Genomic DNA, 22,098 nt, shown 5'->3' on the forward strand with positions numbered 1-22,098 from the left:
CAGTCACACACCACACACATTCACAAATTCCAAATTTTCTATAACAAAAATAATTAATTCAAGCCCCAGTTGTCTTTTTTTCCTTTCAATTGACAAGTCGAAAAAGAGGGGAACAAAGGCTGCCAGAAAAAGATCCAACAATACCATGTTTGTTGTATTAATGGCACATTAAAAACAGGAATTGTTGTACAGTTTCATTGCGTAAATATTACCAATTTCCATGTAAATAAGGGAGATCTAGTGAAAAGTTTAAGTACTAAAGCTCAATTATGCTTGCTTATTTGTCTGTTAATGTATGGAATAACCTTTGAGCAACCCTACCCTTTCAGAAGAATTTTGTATTCTTTGGAAAAACTTATAATGGTTCACTGTACTTTCTTAAAATGTAGAAGCCTCTATACCTCAAAAATGGAACAACCTTTAAAGGATCATAATGAAACATTTGTCAAAATTGTCATCTGGCTTCAGTGTTCTGTTTTTGGATTTTCACCAATTTTGAGTGACTTCCTGTCTGAACTCTTCTTCCCCCCCGCCCCACCCCCACCCCCCCCAATGCTGTTTCCTGTGAGAGTGGGTGAAGTTGAGCTATGTTTATGCTTGACCACTAACTTGTCTAAGTTTCAAACTTTTCCTTTTTTTAAACCTTCAATGATTTCCTCTTGGACCTTTTGGTTAATTTCAGTATCGGGATATTATGCTTCAGAGGTGGAGCTGAAGAATTGGATAGATTTTCAGTTTCCTTAAGCTCAAAGGACATTTGAAAAAGTGTGCACATATGGATCCCTGGTGAAAATAGGATTGGGCTTGGTTGTATCACCAGCTCTCTATTACCAAGACTACCTATTTCCACCTCCGTAATATTGTCCCCCTCTGCCTAGGCATTCATCTACTAAAGCCCTTATACATGCCTTTGTAACCTCTAGACTCGCTTTCCTTGCTGTTGTCTCATCTTGCACCATCTAGACTTGAGATTCATAACTCATGTCCTAAGTTGCACCATGTCCCATTCACTCATCACCCCTGTACTCACCAATCTATAATGGCCCCTGGTCCAGCAGCATCTTAATTTTGAAATACTTGTTCTTGTTTTTAAATCCCTCCATGACCACACAGCTTCCTGACTGCAACCTCCTTAGCCATCTATGCTTATTCACTACCTGCAAGCTCTCCTTCAGGCCACACAATATTCTGACTTGGAAGTATATCGCCATTCCATCAGTGTCACTGGATCAAAACCCTGGAACTCCTTCCTATGGCACTAGTAGTACCTCCATCAGATGGATTGCAGCAGTTCAAGAAGGTGGCTTACCACCACTACCATGAAGGCAATTAGCAGTGGCCACAAATGCTGGCTTTATCACTGATGCCAATGCCCCATGAAATAATTTTTTTTAAAAATCCATTTTTGGCCTGTTGCACATCTCTGGTTTTCTTGGCTGCTGTGCCTTCAGCTTACAAGGCTCTAGGCTCAGGAATTCTCTCCCTTAAACCTTCTGCCCCTCTACCTCAAAACAATTTTTGTCCATCTTTCTTAAATATCTCCTTTTTATAAGGCGTGCTATTGAATTATGCTTGATTATTGCTCCTGGGAAGCACCTTGGGACACTTTACTATGTTAAAGATGTTATATAAACACAAGTTGTGGGTATGACTACTCTGGGAGAAGGGGTGTGCATGTATCGAGAGTTAGAAAACATGCCAACTTTCCTTTTGTCGAATGCCGTACCAAGCAAGGGGTCCAATTTCAGGAGGAGGAGGACAAGTTTGGCAAGAAGAGAAAAGGCTAATTAGAAGAAGTGGACGTTCTATCCTCATACAATGAACAAAGACTGGCCTCATTGAGCTTGACTTCATAGATTTTATCTGGACCTTTATAAGTAACTTGAGACACTGGATTTGTCTTTAGAAATTAGTATGTTGGAAACTTTCCACTAATGGGCATGATTACCAACTTAATTCTCTGATCATGGTATTGAAGTCAAAACATGTTGAAAGTACCCATGTACATATTTATAAAAGAGCAATCGTTTGACAAAACATTGTTTTGTTGAGGTTGTAGCTAGCCGGTTGGATAAGGGGAAACCTGTGGTTGTATTATATTTGGATTTTCAAAAAGCATTCAATACACTACCACATGAGGTTAATATGCCAAATTAGGTATCATTGGAATTGTGGGTCATATATTATCATGGAATGAGGATTGGCTAATGGACAGAAAAGAGTAGGAATAAATTTGTCGGGATGATGGGCTGTAACTGGTGGGACACTGCAAGAATCAGTGCTTGGATCTCAGCTGTTTACAGCCTATTTCAATGATAGATGAGGGGACTGAGTGTAATGCATCCAAGTTTGCTGACGGTACAAAGGTGGGAAAGTCAGCTGCGAGAAGGACACACAGGTTGTGAGGGGTTAAAGACAGGCCGAGTGGGTAGGAAGGTGGTAGTTGGAATATAACGTGAGGGAAATGCAAAATTATCCTCTTTTGTTGGAAAAATAGAAAGTATTTTTTAAATGGTGAGAGACTGGGAAATTTTGGTATCCAAAGGAACCTGGGGGTCCTTGTGCATGAATCACAAAATTAACATTCAGGCACAGCAGACAATTGGGGAAGCAAGTAGCCTGTTAGCCTTTATTGGAAAGGGATTAAAATTGAAAAGTGAAGAAGTTTTACTGCAATTCTATAGAGAAAGAAAAATCCCAAAGGGAGGACCCACCATCCGTGGTCAACTAAAAAAGTTAAAGACACTATCAAACTTAAAGATAAAGCATATAATTATGCAAGGACGAGTGGCAGGTTCGAAGATTGGACAGAATATAAAGACCAGCAAAGAATGACAAGATTAATGAGGGGGAAAAATAGGTTACAAGAGAAAGTTAGCTAGAAATATAAAGACGGATAGTGAGAGTTTCTATAGATATTCAAATAAGAAGAGTTAACAAAGTGAGCATTGGTCCAATAGTAAGTAAGCCTGAGGAATTAATAATGGAAAATAAGTTGACAGAAAAATTGAACAGGTATTTTGCATCAGTCTCACTATAGATGTTAGTAACATCCCAGAAGTAGCTGTAAATCTTGAAATGGGAGGGAGGAATTATAATCACCAGGAAAGTGGCATTGAGCCAATTGTTGGAACTGCAGGCTGACAAATCCCTGGACCCTGATGGACTTCATCCTAGTTCTTAAAAGAAGTGGCTAGTGAGATAGTTGATGCATTGGTTTTAATTTTCCAAAATTCCCTGGATTGGGGAAGGTTCAATTACATTGGAAAATGGCAAATGTAACTCCTTTATTCAAAAAGGGAGAGAGACAGTAAGCAGGAAATTACAGGTCAGTTAGCTTAGGAAAAATGTTAAATTTATTATTAAAGATGTTATGGCAGGGCAGTTAGAAAAATTCAAGGCATTCAGGCAGAGTCAACGTGGTTTTGTGAAAAGGAAATTGTGTTTAACCAAATTATTGGAGCTCTATGGAGGAGTCACATGCTTTGGATAAAGAGGAACCGGTGGTTGCACTGCACTTTGATTTCTAGAAGGCATTTGATAAGGTGCCACTTCAAAGGTTATTGTGGAAAATAGAAGCTCATGCTATAGGGGGTAACATATTGGCATGGATAGAAGATTAGCTAGATAAGAGGGAACAGTTGGCATAAATGGGTTTTTGTCTAGTTGGCAGGATGTAATTAATGAGTGGTGTGCCACAGGGATCAGTGTTGGGCCTCAACTTTTTTGTGATTTATATAAATGACTTTGATGAAGGGACCAAAGGTATCTTTGCTAAGGTTGCTGATGGCACAAAGATAGGTAGAAAAGTAAGTTGTGAAGAGGGCATGAGGAGGCTACAAAAGGACATAAGTTGGTTAAATGGGTGGGCAAAGATCTGGCAAATGGAGTATAATGTGGGAAAATGTGAAATTGTCCATTGTGGCAGGAAGAATAAAAGGCATATTGTCTAAACGGTGAGAGATTGCAGAGCGCAGATTCGGAATGATCTAGGTGTCCTCGTGCATGAATTGCAAAGGGTCAGTATGCAGGTACAGCAAGTAATTAGGAAAATTAATAAGAATGTTATCGTTTATTGTGAGGGGAATTGAATACAAAAGTAGGGAGGTATACTTCACTGTTCAGGGCACTGGTGAGACCACATCTGGAGTACTTTGTACAGTATTGGTCTCCTTATTTAAGGAAGGATGTAAATGCATTTGAAGCAGTTCAGAGAAGGTTTACTAGACTAATGAAATGGCTAGATTGTCTTATAATGAAAGGTTAGTTAGGCTAGGCTTGTATCCACTGGAGTTTAGAAGAGTAAGAGGTGATCATTGAAACCTTTAAGATCCTAAAGGTGGATGTGGAGAGGATGTTTCCTGTTATGGGAGAATCTAGAACTAGGAGTCACTCTAAAAATAAGCATCACTCATTTAAGACAGAGATGAGGAGAAATTTTTTCCATGAGGATCATGAGTCTTTGGAACTCTCTTCCTTTCAAGGTGGTGGAAGCAGCGTCTTTGAATATTTTTAAGACAGAGCTAGAAAGAGTGTTGATAACCTTTCATTCCCTTGCATGTTGGGGCTAGGCAGGAATGTGGAGTTGAGGTTATAATCAGATCAGCCATGATCTTATTGAATGGTGGAGCAGGCTTGAGGGGCCGAGTAGCCTACTCCCCCTCATTCATATGTTCGTACATATGTATAGAGCCTTGATGAGACCGTACCTGGAGTACACTGTACAGTTTTGTTTGTCTTGTCTAAGGAAGGATGTACTTGGCCTAGAGGGAGTGCAACAAGGGCTCATTGGACTGATTTCTGAGTTGAGGGAATTATTCTGAGAAGTGATTGAGTAAACTAAGCTTATGTTCCATAGAATTAAGGAAAAAGAGAGATGATGTAATTGAAACATATAAAATTCCTAGTGAGGATAGGGTAGATGCTGGGAGAATGTTTTCTCCTAGCTAAGGAATTAAGGGGTCACAGACTCAGAATAACAGTTGGTTGTTTAGAACTTGAGTAATTTCTTCACTCAAAAGGTTGTGAATTTTTGTAGCATTTTTTACCCCAGAGGTCTGTAGGTGCTAAGTTTGTATGTATATTTGTATGGGTGTTTACTAAGGAAGAGAAGGCTGACGAAACATTGGTAGAAGTGGGAGATGGTAGAGGTCATGGAAGGGGTGAAAATTAGGCAAGGTGGGGGGGGAGGGGGGATGGGGGTGCCACAGTTTCAAATAAGGAGTTGGTTTTTTAAGGATTGAGATGAGGAGGAATTTCTTTACTTACAGGGTTGTGGATGTTTGGAATTCTATACCCAAGAAGGCTTTTCACGTTCAATTGTTGAACATATTCAAGACAGAGATTGATAGATTTTGGAATTAAGGGTTGTGGAGATAATGTGGGACGGTAAATTTGAGGTAAAAGACCAGTCATGATTGTATTGAGTGGCAGAGTACGCTCGAAGAGCCGAATGACCTATTTCTGACCTATTTCTTATGTTGTCGCAAGTATTCTAAAAATGCTGTGCAAGAGCTACAGTAAGATAAGAAATTCTCTGTCATACAATAGCTTCAAAAAATAGTTTTTCTTAGTGTGATTTATGGTGTGTGGTATCTGAGAACGACCTTATTAAAATTATTTAGTCAATCGTCATCCACATTCAGTGGACCCCAAGGGTGGATTTTTGTAACTAGTGATTGTATTTTTTTGCTTTGGAAAACATTTCACTGATTGGATTGCTTTTCTTTCATAAACATTGCTATAGATCCTTATGAGTTGTATAGATTTTTTCTACTTGTTTGATTAAGATAACATTTAATGAACTATTTTTTAATGATTTTTCTTAAAGTGCAGCAGTGGTTTTAGATTTTCTTTCTCTGACCTCTACCAATCAGTACAGCCATTTGTGTACAATAAAACAATTTTCTATTGCGTAACTTGAGCTTTAAATGTTTTTTAAAAGCTATTTTATATTTTTTAGCCGTGAGAAGTTATGGATCTGTATGGAATTCTGTGGAGGTGGATCACTTCAGGATATGTACCATGGTATGTTGCTTGAATTCTCATCGTCATTTGTCCACCACTTCCTTCCCCCATCACGGGACCAATTACCTCTGAAGCAATTGGACCTCCTGTCAACTCGGTCATCCTTCCAGGTGCCTTTGAGCCACTTACCTGGGAACCATTGATGACAGCTTGATCTTTCATTCCACTGCCACCTGCAGCTTAATGTTGGGTGTGCCTCAGAACTCGCCACTTAGGCGCACTGATTGCTGCCTCAAAACCTGAATTTTCTAGTTTGTTGTCTTTCAGATATGCATTAAACTGATGTCTTGTTGGTGTTAAATTGCCAACTGAGGTTATTTGAAAAGCATGGTGTTGTATTCAGGCACCAAATAAATACAAGCCTGGCCTTTTAATGTCACTGAAGTTCACGCAGTAGCTTTCCTTGGACATTTAGTGCTTTATTTTCCATTCTTTTTGCTTCAGCTAGTTTTGATATCTCTGCCACTGAATTGATAAGAGCTATCAGTGCTGTGGTATGTCTGCAGAATAAAAGTTTATTTTTGTATAACTTAATTTACTTTATGTAGTGATAATCTGCTACTTAAAGGCTTCTGCAGCAATATCAGGAGTCTTCACTCTGTTGGCACTTGATTCCCTAGACCCCCTCCCCTACCTTCTGGTCTACCCTCTACTTGTCTTTTGTTTTATTGATTCAACACCTTTGTCTCCCTCTTCCTTTGTCTCTGGGTTTCTGTTTTATTTCGTGCAGTTGTGTTCATATTCTCACTCAACCATTTTTTGTACACTCTACATTCCCTGGTATTGTTTTCCCTTCACTGGTAGCATGCGTTCCTTCCATCTCTTCCTCTATTCTCCTCTCCACCCCACCCCACCTACACATCCCCATAATCCAATAATTTTCGTTTTACTGTTCATTGTTTAGTTCCTTTACTACAATAATAGAATTGTACAAATTTGATTTGATCTAGCTTGAATGTACTTTGAGGACTTATATTCATTTTCTTAACATCTACAGAAGTAGACTCATTGCTAATAGACTAAGTAACTAATGAATTATGTTAAATGTTTTGCTTCTCCAGTAACAGGACCCCTGTCGGAACTACAGATAGCTTATGTTTGCAGAGAAACCTTGCAGGTAGGATCATGGTGTCTCTTATATTTTGAATATTAAGAATTCCTTGCCAGAAGCTAGATCAGTGCATTTTTGTGATATTAAACTGATGTTAGTACTCATATTCCAAAAAAAAGGCAAAACTGAACAGAGCAATTGCAGGCCATTAATCCCAATGCCATTCATTAATGTTACTTTATCAATAATTGTAAATAAAGGAGCTGATTATTTGGGACCACAGCCTAGCCCTTGCTGATAAATATAACGGAAAATCCCTCGTGCTCGCCAGAGTTAGCAATAACAGCGAGGACTCATGTCTGTTAACTTGTCTATGCTTGGGAAATTAATTATCTATCCATTTTAAAATGAGCAGCACCCTCCAATTTCCACTATTCACCAAGGCGAGACAGTGGAAACTCAGAATCAGCCCAAAATTTGCATAATGGATGGAATTTTGATACTGATCCCAGAAGGATGCAACAGTCAGGACAGATTGAAAAAAGAGGTGACTGGTGTGTGACCTGATGAAGATTTTTAAGATTATGAAAAGGTTTGGTATAGGCTTGGAACAATGTGTCCAGGTAACACTCTCCCTTCCTGATGTCCCGCAATGTCTGCAACTCGGACTCCAGCGCAGCAACTCTGAGCCAAAGTTGACTAAGCTGCAGGAACTTGTGCAGATATGGTTATCTGAGATTGCAAGTGCATAGATTCCCACATGCTGTTGGCTCTGCACACCATCAGCCCTGCCATTTCTCTCCAAACTTATTTATTTAATTCATCAAGTAGTTAATAATTTACACTGGTAAAATAAGATAAAAAGTTGCACTCAACTAGCTTGGAGACAAGGAAGAAAACTCACCAAATACTGGAGGCTGAAAGAAAGTAGAAAAAGGAGGACGTCTTTGCCCCTTTGCATCAAATTCCCACCTGAACTAAATTCCCAACTAAAAAGATAAAAACAAAACTGCGGATGCTGGAAATCCAAAACAAAAACAGAATTACCTGGAAAAACTCAGCAGATCTGGCAGCATCGGCAGAGAAGAAAAGAGTTGACGTTTCGAGTCCTCATGACCCTTCAGCAGAACTGAGTGAATATTAGGAGAGGGGTGAAATATAAGCTGGTTTAAGGTGTTTTTGGGGGGGAGGGCGGAGAGAAGTAGAGGGGGGTGGTGTGGTTGTAGGGACAAGCAGGCAGTGATAGGAGCAGATAATCAAAAGATGTCACAGACAAAAAAACAGAGGTGTTGAAGTTGGTGATATTATCTAAACAAATGTGCTAATTAAGAATGGATTGTAGGGCACTCAAGGTATAGCTCTAGTGGGGGTGGGGGGGCATAAAAGATTTAAAAATAATGGAAATAGGTGGGAAAAGAAAAATCTGTATAAATTATTGGAAAAAACAAAAGGAAGGGAAAAGAAACAGAAAGGGGGTGAGGATGGAAGAGGGAGGTCAAGATCTAAAGTTGTTGAATTCATTATTCAGTCCGGAAGGCTGTAAAGTGCCTAGTCGGAAGATGAGGTGCTGTTCCTCCAGTTTGCGTTGGACTTCACTGGAACAATGCAGCAAGCCAAGGACAGACATGTGAGCAAGAGAGCAGGGTGGAGTATTAAAATGGCAAGCGACAGAGAGGTTTGGGTCATTCTTGCGGACAGACCACAGGTGTTCTGCAAAGCGGTCGCCCAGTTTAAGTTTGGTCTCTCCAGTGTAGAGGAAACCGCATTGGGAGCAACGAATGCAATAGACTAAGTTGGGGAAATGCAAGTGAAATGCTGCTTCACTTGAAAGGAGTGTTTGGGCCCTTGGACGGTGAGGAGAGGGGAAGTGAAGGGGCAGGTGTTGCATCTTTTGCGTGGGCATGGGGTGGTGCCATAGGTGGGGGTTGAGGAGCAGGGGGTGATGGAGGAGTAGACCAGAGTGTCCCTCCCTGTCGCTTGCCATTTTAACACTTCACCCTGCTCTCTTGCCCACATGTCTGTCCTTGGCTTGCTGCATTGTTCCAGTGAAGCCCAACACAAACTGGAGGAACAGCACCTCATCTTCCGACGAGGCACTTTACAGCCTTCCGGACTGAATATTGAATTCAGCAATTTTAGATCTTGATATCCCTCTTCCATCCTCACCCCCTTTCTGTTTCGTCCCCCTTCCTTTTGTTTTTTCCAATAATTTATATAGATTTTTCTTTTCCCACCTACTTCAATTATTTTTAAATCTTTTATGCCCCCTCACCCCCACTAGAGCTATACCTTGAGTGCCCTACCATCCATTCTTAATTAGCACATTCGTTTAGGTAATATCACCAACTTTAACACCTCTGTGTTCTTTTGTCTGTGACATCTTTTGATTATCTGCTCCTATCACTGCTTGCTTGTCCCTACAACCACACCACCTCCCTCCACTTCTCTCCCCCCACCCAACCCCGCCCCCCAGCTTATATTTCACCCCTCTCCTAATATTCACTCAGTTCTGCTGAAGGGTCATGAGGACTCGAAACGTCAACTCTTTTCTTCTCTGCCGATGCTGCCAGACCTGCTGAGTTTTTCCAGGTAATTCTGTTTTTTGTTTCCCAACTAAAACTCTTTGTGCTTTACTCTGGCATAGTCTCCTTTCTGTGTGTCCCCTACTGAGTGCAGTTTGAAATACCTGTCTGCTTATGTAGAGCTTTGATGAGCCACCGGCTACCTTAGCTTCCTAGGATCAGTATTTCTTCTTATCCAAGAAAATCACAATTGATCCCTTCACGGTTGATGCAAACTCATAAAAGCCCTTCTCAAACATTTTTAAAAATCAATTACAGATTTCACAGACATTTCAGAAATTACAAATTTTTCCCTACTGTACTGCTTCTGATCCAAAGGTTGTCACAATATAGAAGATACTTCCACTTTTGTGATAATCAAAAAGTAGGGGCTATACCTATAGATACTAATAAATTTCAGGCGAAATCTTTTTACTCTGGTTGGAATGTGGAACTTGCTACTGCAGGGAACACTTGAGGCAAATAACATAGATGTATTTATGGGGAACCTGGATAAACAAATGAGAGAGAAAGGAATAGAAGTTTATGCCTAATAACATTAGATGAGGAGGGTGGAAGGAGCCTGCAATGGAATATAAATATTGATATATCAACAGATTGATGCATTATATTGCTAAATCAATAAAGAATAAGTCATAAAATGTTATGCTGAAACTGTACAGTACTTGAGGTAGACCACTACTGTATTTACTTTTGGTTATTTAAGAGACGAGAGACATTTATGCCGGTAAGGAAATAGGGACTAAACCTGACCTGAGTTACTAAATTACATGGGAAGATTGAAGAAGTGCAACAGGACCATGGAGAAATAAAATATGAGATAGCAAACAGTGTAGAGAAGATAAATCTGGAGGTTTATTTCAGGATTTGCTGTGAAAGTAGAACATGTGATATTGTTAAAGGCAAGTTTAAGATTTATGTAATTAAAAGGAGCATTTAATGTTTTCAAGTGGGTAGTGATGAGAGATAGCTGAATGTTATAAGGGGTGGGACTGCAGATCTATTTTTGGACGAGGCACGTGAAGACCCATGGCCGTTCTGCTTTGTAGTTGTTTGAGTAACTCTAGTTCATTCCTGTGACATTCTGCAATTTATTTTGTGTGTACTTGATGACATTAAGCTTATTTTGTAGGGTCTGGGCTATTTGCACAGTAAAGGAAAAATGCACCGAGATATAAAGGTAAGATTAAATATGCATTTTAGTTGTAAACTTCTGAAAGCTACATTTTTTTACGCTTTTGTTGTCAAATCAAACTATATACATCTTGTGTTAGAGTGAAAATTAGCTATTCTGGGCTGTATTGGTACACAGCCTGTTTGGCTGTTAAAAGAACAGAAAATAATAGTAATTTCCTTGTATATAACGAGAGTCAAGAATGCATTAGCAGAGGCCTGGAAAAAGTTGGTTATCTTCTTGTAAACTAAGATTAAAAAAATAACCAGCTGAACACTACTTATTCACAACATCATCCCTAAAATCAAACACTTTTCTTTTAGGGGGCAAACATTTTACTGACAGACCATGGTGATGTAAAGTTAGGTAAGTATTATGACCCAGGATTTGCTACATTTATCAAATGTATGTTAGCTGTTAAAATATTATGGTGATGCTTAAAAGGTACTGAATTCACTGTTCTTTGTCATTGTTTATTGTCAATTTCCTGACCTCTTTGTTGAGGAATAATAGGGGAAGAAGATATTAAATAATCAAGTTATTAAAATGTATGACTGACAATTAGCAATGTTGTATGACAATATAAATTCCTTGAAATGTATACTTAGTATATCCATTGGCAGAACACTCGTAATTCTGAGGATGTTGGATGTTTAATTCTTTCCTTACTAACTCTGCCTCCATTCCTGGTCCAGGGCCCCACCCCCATTGCAGCACTTTTGCTGCCTACGTTGGCTGAAATCAATCATTTTAGCACAGTCAAATATCGAGTCTGTGATTTCTTTGGTCAATGACGCAATTGTTCGTACACTTACCACTGAGCCACTGAGGAGATTGCAAGTGGGTTGTCAGTTCTCAAGTGGAGTACAATGGTTTGAGCTCACAATTGACAGGCTGCCAGGTTTCCAAATGTGCCTGGACTATTGAAGAGATACTAAATGCGGGAGTGACAAATTTTAGGGTACTATGGTATTCTATCTTGGATGTTTTGGGTGGAAAGAGAAAGGGAAAAAGAGACTGAAATAACTTGAAGAAACTATTAACACCCAGAGTGTTTTTTTTTGGTACAGGATTACTATTGAGGGCCCATTTTTAAGCATGACAGCATGGAAATTGTAAGACATCTGAAATAATATTTCAAATGAGATTTACACCTTTTCAGTGTACCAAACATATTTAAATTCTTAGATAAAAGCAAAATACTGCAGATGCTGGAAATCTGAAATAAAAACAGAAAATGCTGGAAAAACTCAGCAAGTCTGGCAGCATCTGTGGAGAGAGAAACAGAGTCAATGCTTCAGAGCTGAAGAGTTGTCATACATACTCAAAACGTTAACTGTTTCTCTCTCCACAGATGCTGCCAGACCTGCTGAATTTTTCCAGCATTTTCTGTTTTTTGTTTTTAAATTCTTCGTTATTGTATAAGTTCTGGATACCAGATATAAATTAAAATGTACAATCCAAACTGTAAAAATATTTGCTGAAAGCTGTGCGGCATGATAGCATGCTGTCTCATAACAGATGGCTATCTGTTATGCTACTCAGCTACGTAGACCAGGAGAATCACTATTTCATTCCTGTGTCTCTGATTAGCTGATCACAACTAAGTAGGGGCTTTACAGTTGGTTAGAATGTTAAATCGGGAAGAGTGAATCACCACAAGATTCCAGGAAATTGCACACATAGATAATATAAAACTGGTTTCGCTGCCTTGCTTCACATTGCCAATTAGCCTGATGATACTGGATTTGGGCATAACTACAGATAATGTCTGCTTTAGCTTATTTTCATTCTTCTGTTGAGAATTTAAAATGAACATCATTTATTTAGTATTCCTAAATTGAGAAACTTTGCAAAAGATATTCTCACTTCCCTTTCTGCCTTTGTAGTGTCCTTATCCATGTTCTTCCCATGACCGAGCATAAACGGACAACCTGTTTCAAGGTCTCTATCACAAGTGCCTTTAAAACAGCTGTTGGAAGGTATGCAGGAGTGGTCTGGTCAGAACTTGCTCTAGTATTTTTTTCCTATTCAGATTGGAGGGTGAGAGTTGTATTGGATATGTACACTTTCTTCTGGCCCTTTTCCCATAATTTGTTACTAAGATCTATGATTTGCATGAAAAAAAAATAGATGGGTTCTCCAAAGCAATGAGAAAATGCTGGAATCTGTCTAATATGTAATTTGATGTATTCACTATGTGGAATTTGACATACATTTAACAGTGTGGGCAAGTGAAAAGGAATGCGATTGTGGTAGGGGACAATTATGGTCAAGAGGGTAGATTCTGCTCTCTGCAGGCACAATCGGGGATTCCACAGGTTGTGTTGCCCGCCTGTCGCTAAAGTTAAGGTCACTACTCATGATTGGAGAGCTTGGAGGGAGACGGTCCATTTGCCATGGTCCATGCAGAAACGAAAGATGTGAAATGAGGAATGAAGTCTGCTGAGAGCATGAGGAACTAGGGCCCAAGTTAAAATGCAGAACCATGTTGATAATGTTCTAGGGTTTGTTCACTTGCCCACACCTGAACTGTGCGCAAATTGGAATAGGACCTGACAGATTAAAAGGATAAATGCTTGGCTGAAAGAGTGATCTAGGAAACAGAGCTTTGATTCATTGGACACTAGTACCAGTCCAGTGAAAAGGGGGAAATGTAGTTGGGATGGGCTCCATTTAAACTAGGATGGAACCAGTATCCTGGTAAATTGAATAACTAGGGTGATAGGATTTTAAACTAATGAGGGTGGATAGATGAGAGGATTCAGAAACGAGTAAATTCAGAAGCACTTAGAGAAAAGTTAATGCTGTAGAATAAAGTAGTGAATTGGGTAAAGATAAGCAGTAAAGAGCAGAAAGGGACAGAGTGCTTAACAAATGTAATAGGGCATTGTTCATTAAGGTAGCATCAGGAAAAAATAGAAAAAATTTAAACCTGATGGCAATATATCTAAATGTGTAAAGCATTTGCAACAAAATAAATGAATTAATAGATAGAAACAAATTGGTTGATCTAATAGTAATTACAGAGAAATGGCTACAGAGTGATCAAGGTTAGGAACTGAATAGTCCAGGACACTTCACATTTAGAAGAGATAGGGAAAATGGAAAAGAAGTGGGAGTGAGTGGTATTACAGGATTGGGTTAAAAGCAGTAGAGAGCAAAAAATCTTAATTTGGAAAATCAAGATGTAGGATCAGTTTGGTCGGAACCAAGAAACCACAGGGGACAGAAAGCACTGGGAGCAGCTTATAGGTCTTGTAAATAGTTGTGATGTCATTGCAGAGTATAAATCTGGAAATTAGAGGTGTGTGCAACAAGGGTAATACAGTGATCATGAGGGACTTTAATCTTCATATAGACTCAATAGACCAAATTTACAGTAATAATGGGGTGGAGGATAAGTTCATAGATTGCATTCAAGATAGTTTTGTAGATCAGTCCGTAGGAACCAACCAGGGAACAGGATATTTCAGATCTAGTATTGTGCAATGAAGTATGGTTAATTATTGTAAAAGTATATCTGGGGAAGAGTGATCATAATATGAGCTTATATTGTTTTTGATAGTGACTGAAACTAAGCCTTAAATTGAACATGGCAAGCTATGTAGATATTAATAGGTGGAAAAGAAGTGGTGAAAAGATATGATGATAGATGGGTAATAGTAAGCATTTTTAAAAAAAAAACATAATTTTGTAACAAATATACATTCCCTTAAGGAATAAAAACCCTATGGGAAAAGTAGCCCAACTGCGGCTAATGAGAAGTTAACGGTAGTATCACATTAAAGGAAGAGGGTTATAATGTTGCCAAAAAGAGTAGGAAACCTGAGGATTTAGGAAGTTTTTAGAATTCAGCAAAAGATGACCAAACAATTGGTACAGAAAATGAAATATGACAGTAAACTGGAAAGAGACATGAAATTATTTTGTGAAAGTTTCTATGGATATATAACAATGAGGAAATTAGCAAAAGTAAGCATCATTCCCTTGAGAGACAGACAGCAGAATAAGGAAATGGCAGAGATATTAAACAAATACTTTGTATCTGTCTTCAGTAAAAGACACAAACAACGTTCTGTAAATAGTGGGGAACCAAGGATCTAGTGAGAATGAGGAACTTTAAGAAATTAGTAAAGGAATAGGACTGGAGAAATTAAGGGACTTAAAGCTGCCCTGGTCCTGACCTATAACCTAGAGCTATAAAAGGTGGTTATGGAGATGGGTGCATTGGCTTTCATCAAAATTCCCTAGATTTTAGAATGCTACCTTCAATTCTGCAGGGACCAAACATAGACCTGCTACTGAAAAGGAGGGAGGAAGAAAATTGGGGAAAAAACAACTATAGTCCAGATAGCCTGACATCAGTAGTAGGGAAAATGCTAATTTTTGTTTTCTGAAGGACCACTAAATCATACCTTTAATTAGGAAGGCAAATGGAATGTTGGCCTTTATTGCAAGGGGAATAGAGTATAAAAATAGGGAAGTTTTGCTACAGCTGTAATGACATTGGTGAGACCGCACCTGGAGCTCTGTGTATAAGTTTGGTCTGCTTGCTTAAGGAGGGATATACTTGTATTAAAAGGAGAGAGTACAAAGGAGATTCACAAGAATGATTCCAGGGATAAAGAGCTGTAGCTATGGGGATAGATTGGAGATGTTGGGACTGTTTTCCTTGGAGAAAAGAAGGCTGCATAGGGACTTGAGGGATATGGACAGGGTAAATAGTGAGAAACTGTTCCCACTCGAGAGCATCAAAAACTAGAGGGCACGGATTCAAAACACTTGGTAAAAGGAGTAATAGTGAAGAAAAAACTTTTTTCACCGAGGATGGTTGGAGCCTAGAACGAACTTCCTGAGAGGGGTGGTGGAGGCAGGTTCAATTGAGGTATTCAAAAGCAAATTGGATTGCTATCTGAAAAGGGAGAGTGTGCAAGGTTAAGGGAATAAGGCAGGGGAGTAGGACAAGATAGAATGCTCTTTTAGAGAGCCATTGCAGACTCGATGGGCCGAATGGCCACCTTTTGCACTGTAAAGATTCTGAAAGCAGTTCAGAGAAAGTTCACTAAGCTGTTCTTCTGATGAAGGGGTTGTTTTATGAGGAAAGGTTGAACAGGTTGGGCCTACACCCATTGGAGTTTAGAAGAATGAGAGGTGAATTTATTGAAAGATATAAGATTCTGAGGGGGCTTGACAGGGTAGTTGCTGAGAGGATGTTTCCCCTCATGGGGGAAAAATAGAACTAGATAGTACTATTTAAAGAAAATGTGTCTCCAATTTAGAATGGAAATAAGGAGGAATTTCTTCTCTCAAAGCATAGTTAGCCTTTGGAATCCTCTTCTACAGAGAGCAGTGGAGACTGGGTCATGGAATACATTCAAAGCTCAGACAGATTTTTGATCTACAATAGAGTTAAGGGTTATCAAGGGCAGGCAGGAAAGTGGAATTAAGGCCACAATCAGGTCAGCCATAACTGGCAGAATGGGCCGACAGATGAAATTTAGTACAGAGAAGTATGAGGTGATGTATTTTGAGAGGAGGAATAGGGAAAGGCAATATAGACCCAATGGCATAATTTAAGGTTGCACAGGTACAGAGGATGGGGATGCATGCGCATAGATCTTTGAAGATGGCAGGACATATTGAGAAAAGAGTTAGCAAAGCATAAAGGCTCTTGAACTTCATGAATAGAGGTATTGAGTAAAAAGCAGCAAAGTTATACTGAACCTTAATGTTCTGGTTAAGCCACAACTTGAGTAGTTCTGGTCACTACACTATGAAGGATGTAGGGGTCTTGAGAGACTGCAGAGGAGATTTATTAAAATGGTTCCAAGGATGAGGGATTTTAATTACATCAGGTTGAACCTGAGGTGGTTCTCTTTGGAGCAAAGGAGAGTGAGGAGAGATCAGATAGTGGTGTCAAGATTACAGCAAGTTTAGCCAAGAAAGCAAAAAAAACTGTTCCCTTAGCTGATGGTAAAGGACTAGGGAACACAGATTTAAGGTTTTGGGTACAAGATTGGCGGGGGGGGGATGTGAGAGGGCACTTTTTTATGCATAGTTGATAATGACCTGGAACTAAGAGTGTAATGGAAGCAATGATTTCAAAAGGAAATTAGATGAGCACTTGAAGGAAATAAACTTGCAGGGCTACAGGTATAGAGAGTGGGGAGGTGGGACTGACTAGATTACTCAAAGTCAGCAGGAACTTGTTAGGCTGAATGGCCTGCTGTGCTAAAGATAGGCATTAGTAGATCTTTGGATACTAATGAATTGAGGGGTATGTGGGGAGTTTGGAAAGGCGAAGTTGAGATGCAAGTTCAGCTGCTAAATGATGGAGCTGGTTCGAAGGATCAAATGGCCTACCCTTGCACTATTTCTTTCCTCCTAAGTTGGTGGGGCAAATTTTATAAATAAGGACAATTTATGGAGCGCAATCTCTAAAATACTTTGGGATCAGATGGACTAGAAAATTAAAGCCTAGAATTTGCAACTGTAATGATGGCAAAACTGTCATTACTAGTCACTACTGTATACAAAGGAGCACAACTTCTGGCATCTGCATGTGCATACTTAAATGTGGAAATTTGGTATTTGCCATCAGTGATATCCTGTCGCTCCACAGGGTGTGCTGTTGCAGTCTTCACAGGTGAAAACACTGCAAACATTGATTGAATGTGAACATTTGTACACTATTGTTGCTGAAATGTTAAGCCTTATTGAATGAGGTGTATGTAACTGAGTTTTACAGCATACTAAAAATGCGCTGAACAACTTCTCTCGCCATGAAAATTTATAAGCTTGAAGTCTCAATCCCCCAGGTTAACATTTTAAAAATTGCAGATTTAAAAAATATAATATTTAATGCTTGTTTTGCTATTTCAACTTCTTTAACCCTGTAATCCATGCTCTAGTCTTTATTTCGCTTTCTGTGCAATGACGAAAATGTGAATTATTTGCTCTGCCTTTTACTTATTGTTTTGTTATTTGTGAGAATTCAATCTGATTAGCTGATCAGCCTGGCTTTCCTGTTTTGGACACAACAGATCCCCTATAAACAGCACCAAATTCAAATGACAGCAGAATAAATAAAATATTTTTTAGAGTTGTTTAATCTTTGTGGGGCGCTGTTTTAGAGGTCACTGGCAGGCACCATTTCTTTTATCACTGACCAATAATTTGACTTAGTCACTGTAAATCAGTGGTCCTGATCAATACATAGTGGAAAACAGCAAACTGAAGTTGATGTACTCTGATTTTTGCATTTCAGCTGACTTTGGTGTTGCAGCAAAAATAACTGCTACTATGGCCAAAAGGAAGTCCTTCATTGGAACCCCATACTGGTAATAAAATCATTTGTATTGAGTGTTATGGCAACTTCTTAGTCAATGGTCACAGTCTGTCCTGTTGTAGAAATAAAGATGACGAAGACGTACAACAAATCCAGAAGTGAGGTGGTTGAGTAACATCCATCTCTTAATGCTATTTAACTCTCAAAAGTTTTACATAATTTGAACTGTAATACATCATAATCTTCTATACCTAATCCGCCTTAATACAAATACACTGCCTCCAACTGTTAATGCTGTAATGTGACCTTTAGGTGAGAGTCATTTACGTCACATAAGGAGGCCATTCAGCCCATCAAGTCCATGCTGATTCCATGGAGCAGTTCATCCAGTCACATTTCCCTGCTTGATCCTCAAAGTCTTGCAAGTTTATTTCCTTCAAGCACCTATCCAATTTCCTTTTGAAATCAAAAAACAAAAAAACTGCGGATGCTGGAAATCCAAAACAAAAATAGAATTACCTGGAAAAACTCAGCAGGTCTGGCAGCATCGGCGGAGAAGAAAAGAGTTGACGTTTCGAGTCCTCGTGACCCTTCAACAGAACTTGAGTTCGAGTCCAAGAAAGAGTTGAAATATAAGCTGGTTTAAGGTGTGTGGGGGGGGCGGAGAGAGAGAGAGAAGTGGAGGGGGTTGGTGTGGTTGTAGGGACAAACAAGCAGTGATAGAAGCAGATCATCAAAAGATTGTTGGTGACGTCTTTTGATGATCTGCTTCTATCGCTGCTTGTTTGTCCCTACAACCACACCAACCCCCTCCACTTCTCTCTCTCTCTCCGCCCCCCCCACACACCTTAAACCAGCTTATATTTCAACTCTTTCTTGGACTCGAACTCAAGTTCTGTTGAAGGGTCACGAGGACCCGAAACGTCAACTCTTTTCTTCTCCGCCGATGCTGCCAGACCTGCTGAGTTTTTCCAGGTAATTCTGTTTTTGTTTTCCTTTTGAAATCATTGTTTCTGCTTCCACTATTCTCGTGGGCAATGAGTTCCAGGATATTACCACTCAGGGTGTAACTTTCTCACATTCCCCCTGCATCTTTTCCCCAAACCTTAAATATCTGTCTCCTAGTCCTTGTACCATCAGTTAATGGGAACAGCTTTTCTTTGTCTACATTACTAAACCTGTCATAATCTTGTACACTTTGATCAAATCTCCCTTGCTCCAAAGAGAACATCACAACCTTTCCAATCTGACCTTGTAACTAATCCCTGAAAGCACTGTGGTAAATCTCCCCTGCACCCTGTCGAGGACCTTCACGCCTTGCCTAAAATGTGACCAGAGCGGGATGCAGCAGTCTAGCTGGGGACTGACTAGAGCTTTATAAAGGTTCAGCATAACTTCCCTACTTCTGTACCCTATGTCACTATTTATGAAGCCCAAGATCCCATATACTTTGCTAACCACTCTGTAAGTATGTTCTGCCTTCAATACACATATATCCCCACATGCTTCAGTTCCTGTGCACGCTTTAGGATTGTGCCATTAAGGCTATATTGCCTCTCCCTAGTCCTCCTGCCAAAATGCATTGCAATTCTCTGTATTAAGTTCCATCTGCCACTTGTCTGTTCAATCTGCTAACCTATCTATGTCCTGTTGCAGGCAATTCATCTCATCCTCATTGTCTGCCACTCCAAGTTTGGTATTGCAAGATTTTGAAATTTTGCTCCATATTCCAGTATCTAAGTCATTTATATAAGCAAAAAGAGCACGGACCCTCTGGGAACACCACTGCTTACCAAAACTCCATTCTGAAGAACAGCCTTTTTGTTGTTGTTGTCTGTCCTTAAGCCAGTTTTTATCCAATTGGACACTGACCCTCCTATTATATAGGACTTCATTTTTTAAAATTGGTCTCTTATGTGGTACCTTGTCAAATGCTTTCTTAAATTTCATGTAGACAACATCCCTGTTACTTCATCGCAGATTCAGTTAGATTAATCAGGCACAATCTTCCTTTTACAAATCCGTTACATGCTTCTGACTTCTAATAAATCAGTTATTTTATGTATTGCATCTTTGTGCCCTCTTGAAGTTTACAGTTGCAGAAATGTTTTCCACCATGCATATGGAACTAAACTGGCGTATTTAAAATATACATCACTTACACTGCAGTCATAGATATTTGTGCACAAAAAAGTACTTCCAAGTGAAAATTAAACTTAATTTACAATTTCAACCAGAATTGAAATCCTTTGTCCCAGTATTCAAAGTTGACCAGATCCATAAAATTAATAGATTAGTGAAATTTTATACATTATACATTTAATCTACTGTAAATGTGCCAAAGTGCAGAAATGAGACTATAATATTGTATTTGTCGTATTCCTCAGACTTTTATTGTAGGAAAAATATCCTACACTATACATATTGGATGATAGGGAACCATTAGCAAGGTTCAATTTACATTTATAAACTGAGTGAGCTATCCGTGGATAATGTACTTTGAATAAATCAGTTAGGTTATATGTCTGTAACTCAGTTGAACATATATTAGTTGTTTCATGTTGCATTTTTGAGTACACTTAAAATAAATTTCACAACCCACTAATTCACAATAGTTGTGTCTTTCATAGTTTTCATTCACTATGATAATATGCACATTTCTATAAATATATAAAAGTAACATGATAGCTGACTCCCAACCTGCAAATTATTTATGTTGTTGAAATCTGTTTTTTGAGTCTGAGGGCAATATTTGCTTTTATAGGATGGCTCCTGAAGTTGCTGCAGTGGAGAAGAACGGTGGATACAACCAACTCTGTGACATCTGGGCAGTTGGAATTACTGCAATCGAACTGGCAGAACTGCAGCCTCCAATGTTTGATTTGCACCCTATGAGGTATTTTAATTTTCAGACTGCCGGTAGTTCTCTGGAAATGACGAATTCCTTGAGTTGGTGAGGCTTTAAGTTTTCAGATCTTGCTCTGTGGCTCTGGAACAAACCTAACAAAACTACTCTGAAAGGAACTGTTTTATTGCTATAATGCCAAAAAAAGACCAGAAAAACATATTCCGGTCCTTTAGCAGAAAAGCATGGGAATATCAGTTTTTGCTCTGTTGCATTGCCCTTTCTCAGAACCATAATATGGTTCCATTGTTCCCACCTTCCACCCCCTCAGCCTCCACATTTAACAGATCATCCTCGGCCATTTCTGTAACCTCCAGAATAATACCACCATCAAAACATCTTCCCCTTTCAAATGTCTAAAGGGGCCATTTCTTCTGACATCCAGGTCAACTCTTCCATTCTCCCAACACTTGGGCTCCCTTCCCTTGGCACCTTTTATTGCAAGCACAGGAAATTTAACATCAGCTGTTTCACTCCCTCCTTTTTTCCATCGTCCATGGCCCCAAATACTCCTTTCAGTTGAAATCACGATTAACGTCTACTACTTATAATTTAGCATACTGATTCATCGCTCACAATGTAGTCTCATCTAGCTTGGAAATACCAAACAGATTGTATTTGCTTTGAGCACCTCGGTTCAGTCCACTTCCAATTGCTTCTTGATTCAATTCTCTGCCCTACCTCCCATTCTGACACCTCAGTCCTCTGCCTCCATCATTGTTCCAGTGAAGTTCAATGGAAGTTTCAGGAACAGCACCTCATCTTTGGATTAGGCACTTGACAGCAACAGTGCTGAATTCAATAATTTCAGATCATAATTACTGCTCCCATTTTTTTCAGACTTATTCTGGTCATGATTCTGCTGTTGCCACCTACAGCTTTTCTGGACCCATCTTTTGATTTGTTTTTTGCTTAATCCATTGCCATCCCCTTTTGCTTTGCACCATCGCCCCAGTTGTCATTTACTCACCTGCTGAAATCCTCATTCATGCCCTCATTACTTCTCAACTCACTTATTTTAATGCACTCTTGGCTGGCCTCTCAAATTCCACTGTCTAAACTTGAGGT

General features: G+C 39.3%; 1 protein-coding gene across 6 annotated transcripts in view; it reads left to right on the forward strand.

Moving 5' to 3' along the window:
* map4k5 (mitogen-activated protein kinase kinase kinase kinase 5) overlaps positions 1 to 22,098 on the forward strand; it is a 149,685-nt gene that overhangs the window by 50,095 nt on the left and 77,492 nt on the right. For all 6 annotated transcript variants that reach the window (XM_041214459.1, XM_041214460.1, XM_041214464.1 and 3 more), the window contains 6 exons: positions 5,963 to 6,027; positions 7,089 to 7,144; positions 10,793 to 10,840; positions 11,158 to 11,200; positions 18,105 to 18,177; positions 20,890 to 21,021. In XM_041214459.1, coding sequence (XP_041070393.1) covers positions 5,963 to 6,027; positions 7,089 to 7,144; positions 10,793 to 10,840; positions 11,158 to 11,200; positions 18,105 to 18,177; positions 20,890 to 21,021 — 417 coding nt within the window. The remainder of the gene's footprint in view (positions 1 to 5,962; positions 6,028 to 7,088; positions 7,145 to 10,792; positions 10,841 to 11,157; positions 11,201 to 18,104; positions 18,178 to 20,889; positions 21,022 to 22,098) is intronic.

The sequence above is a fragment of the Carcharodon carcharias genome, chromosome 20 (assembly GCF_017639515.1).
Source record: "Carcharodon carcharias isolate sCarCar2 chromosome 20, sCarCar2.pri, whole genome shotgun sequence".
Classification (NCBI taxonomy): domain Eukaryota; kingdom Metazoa; phylum Chordata; class Chondrichthyes; order Lamniformes; family Lamnidae; genus Carcharodon; species Carcharodon carcharias.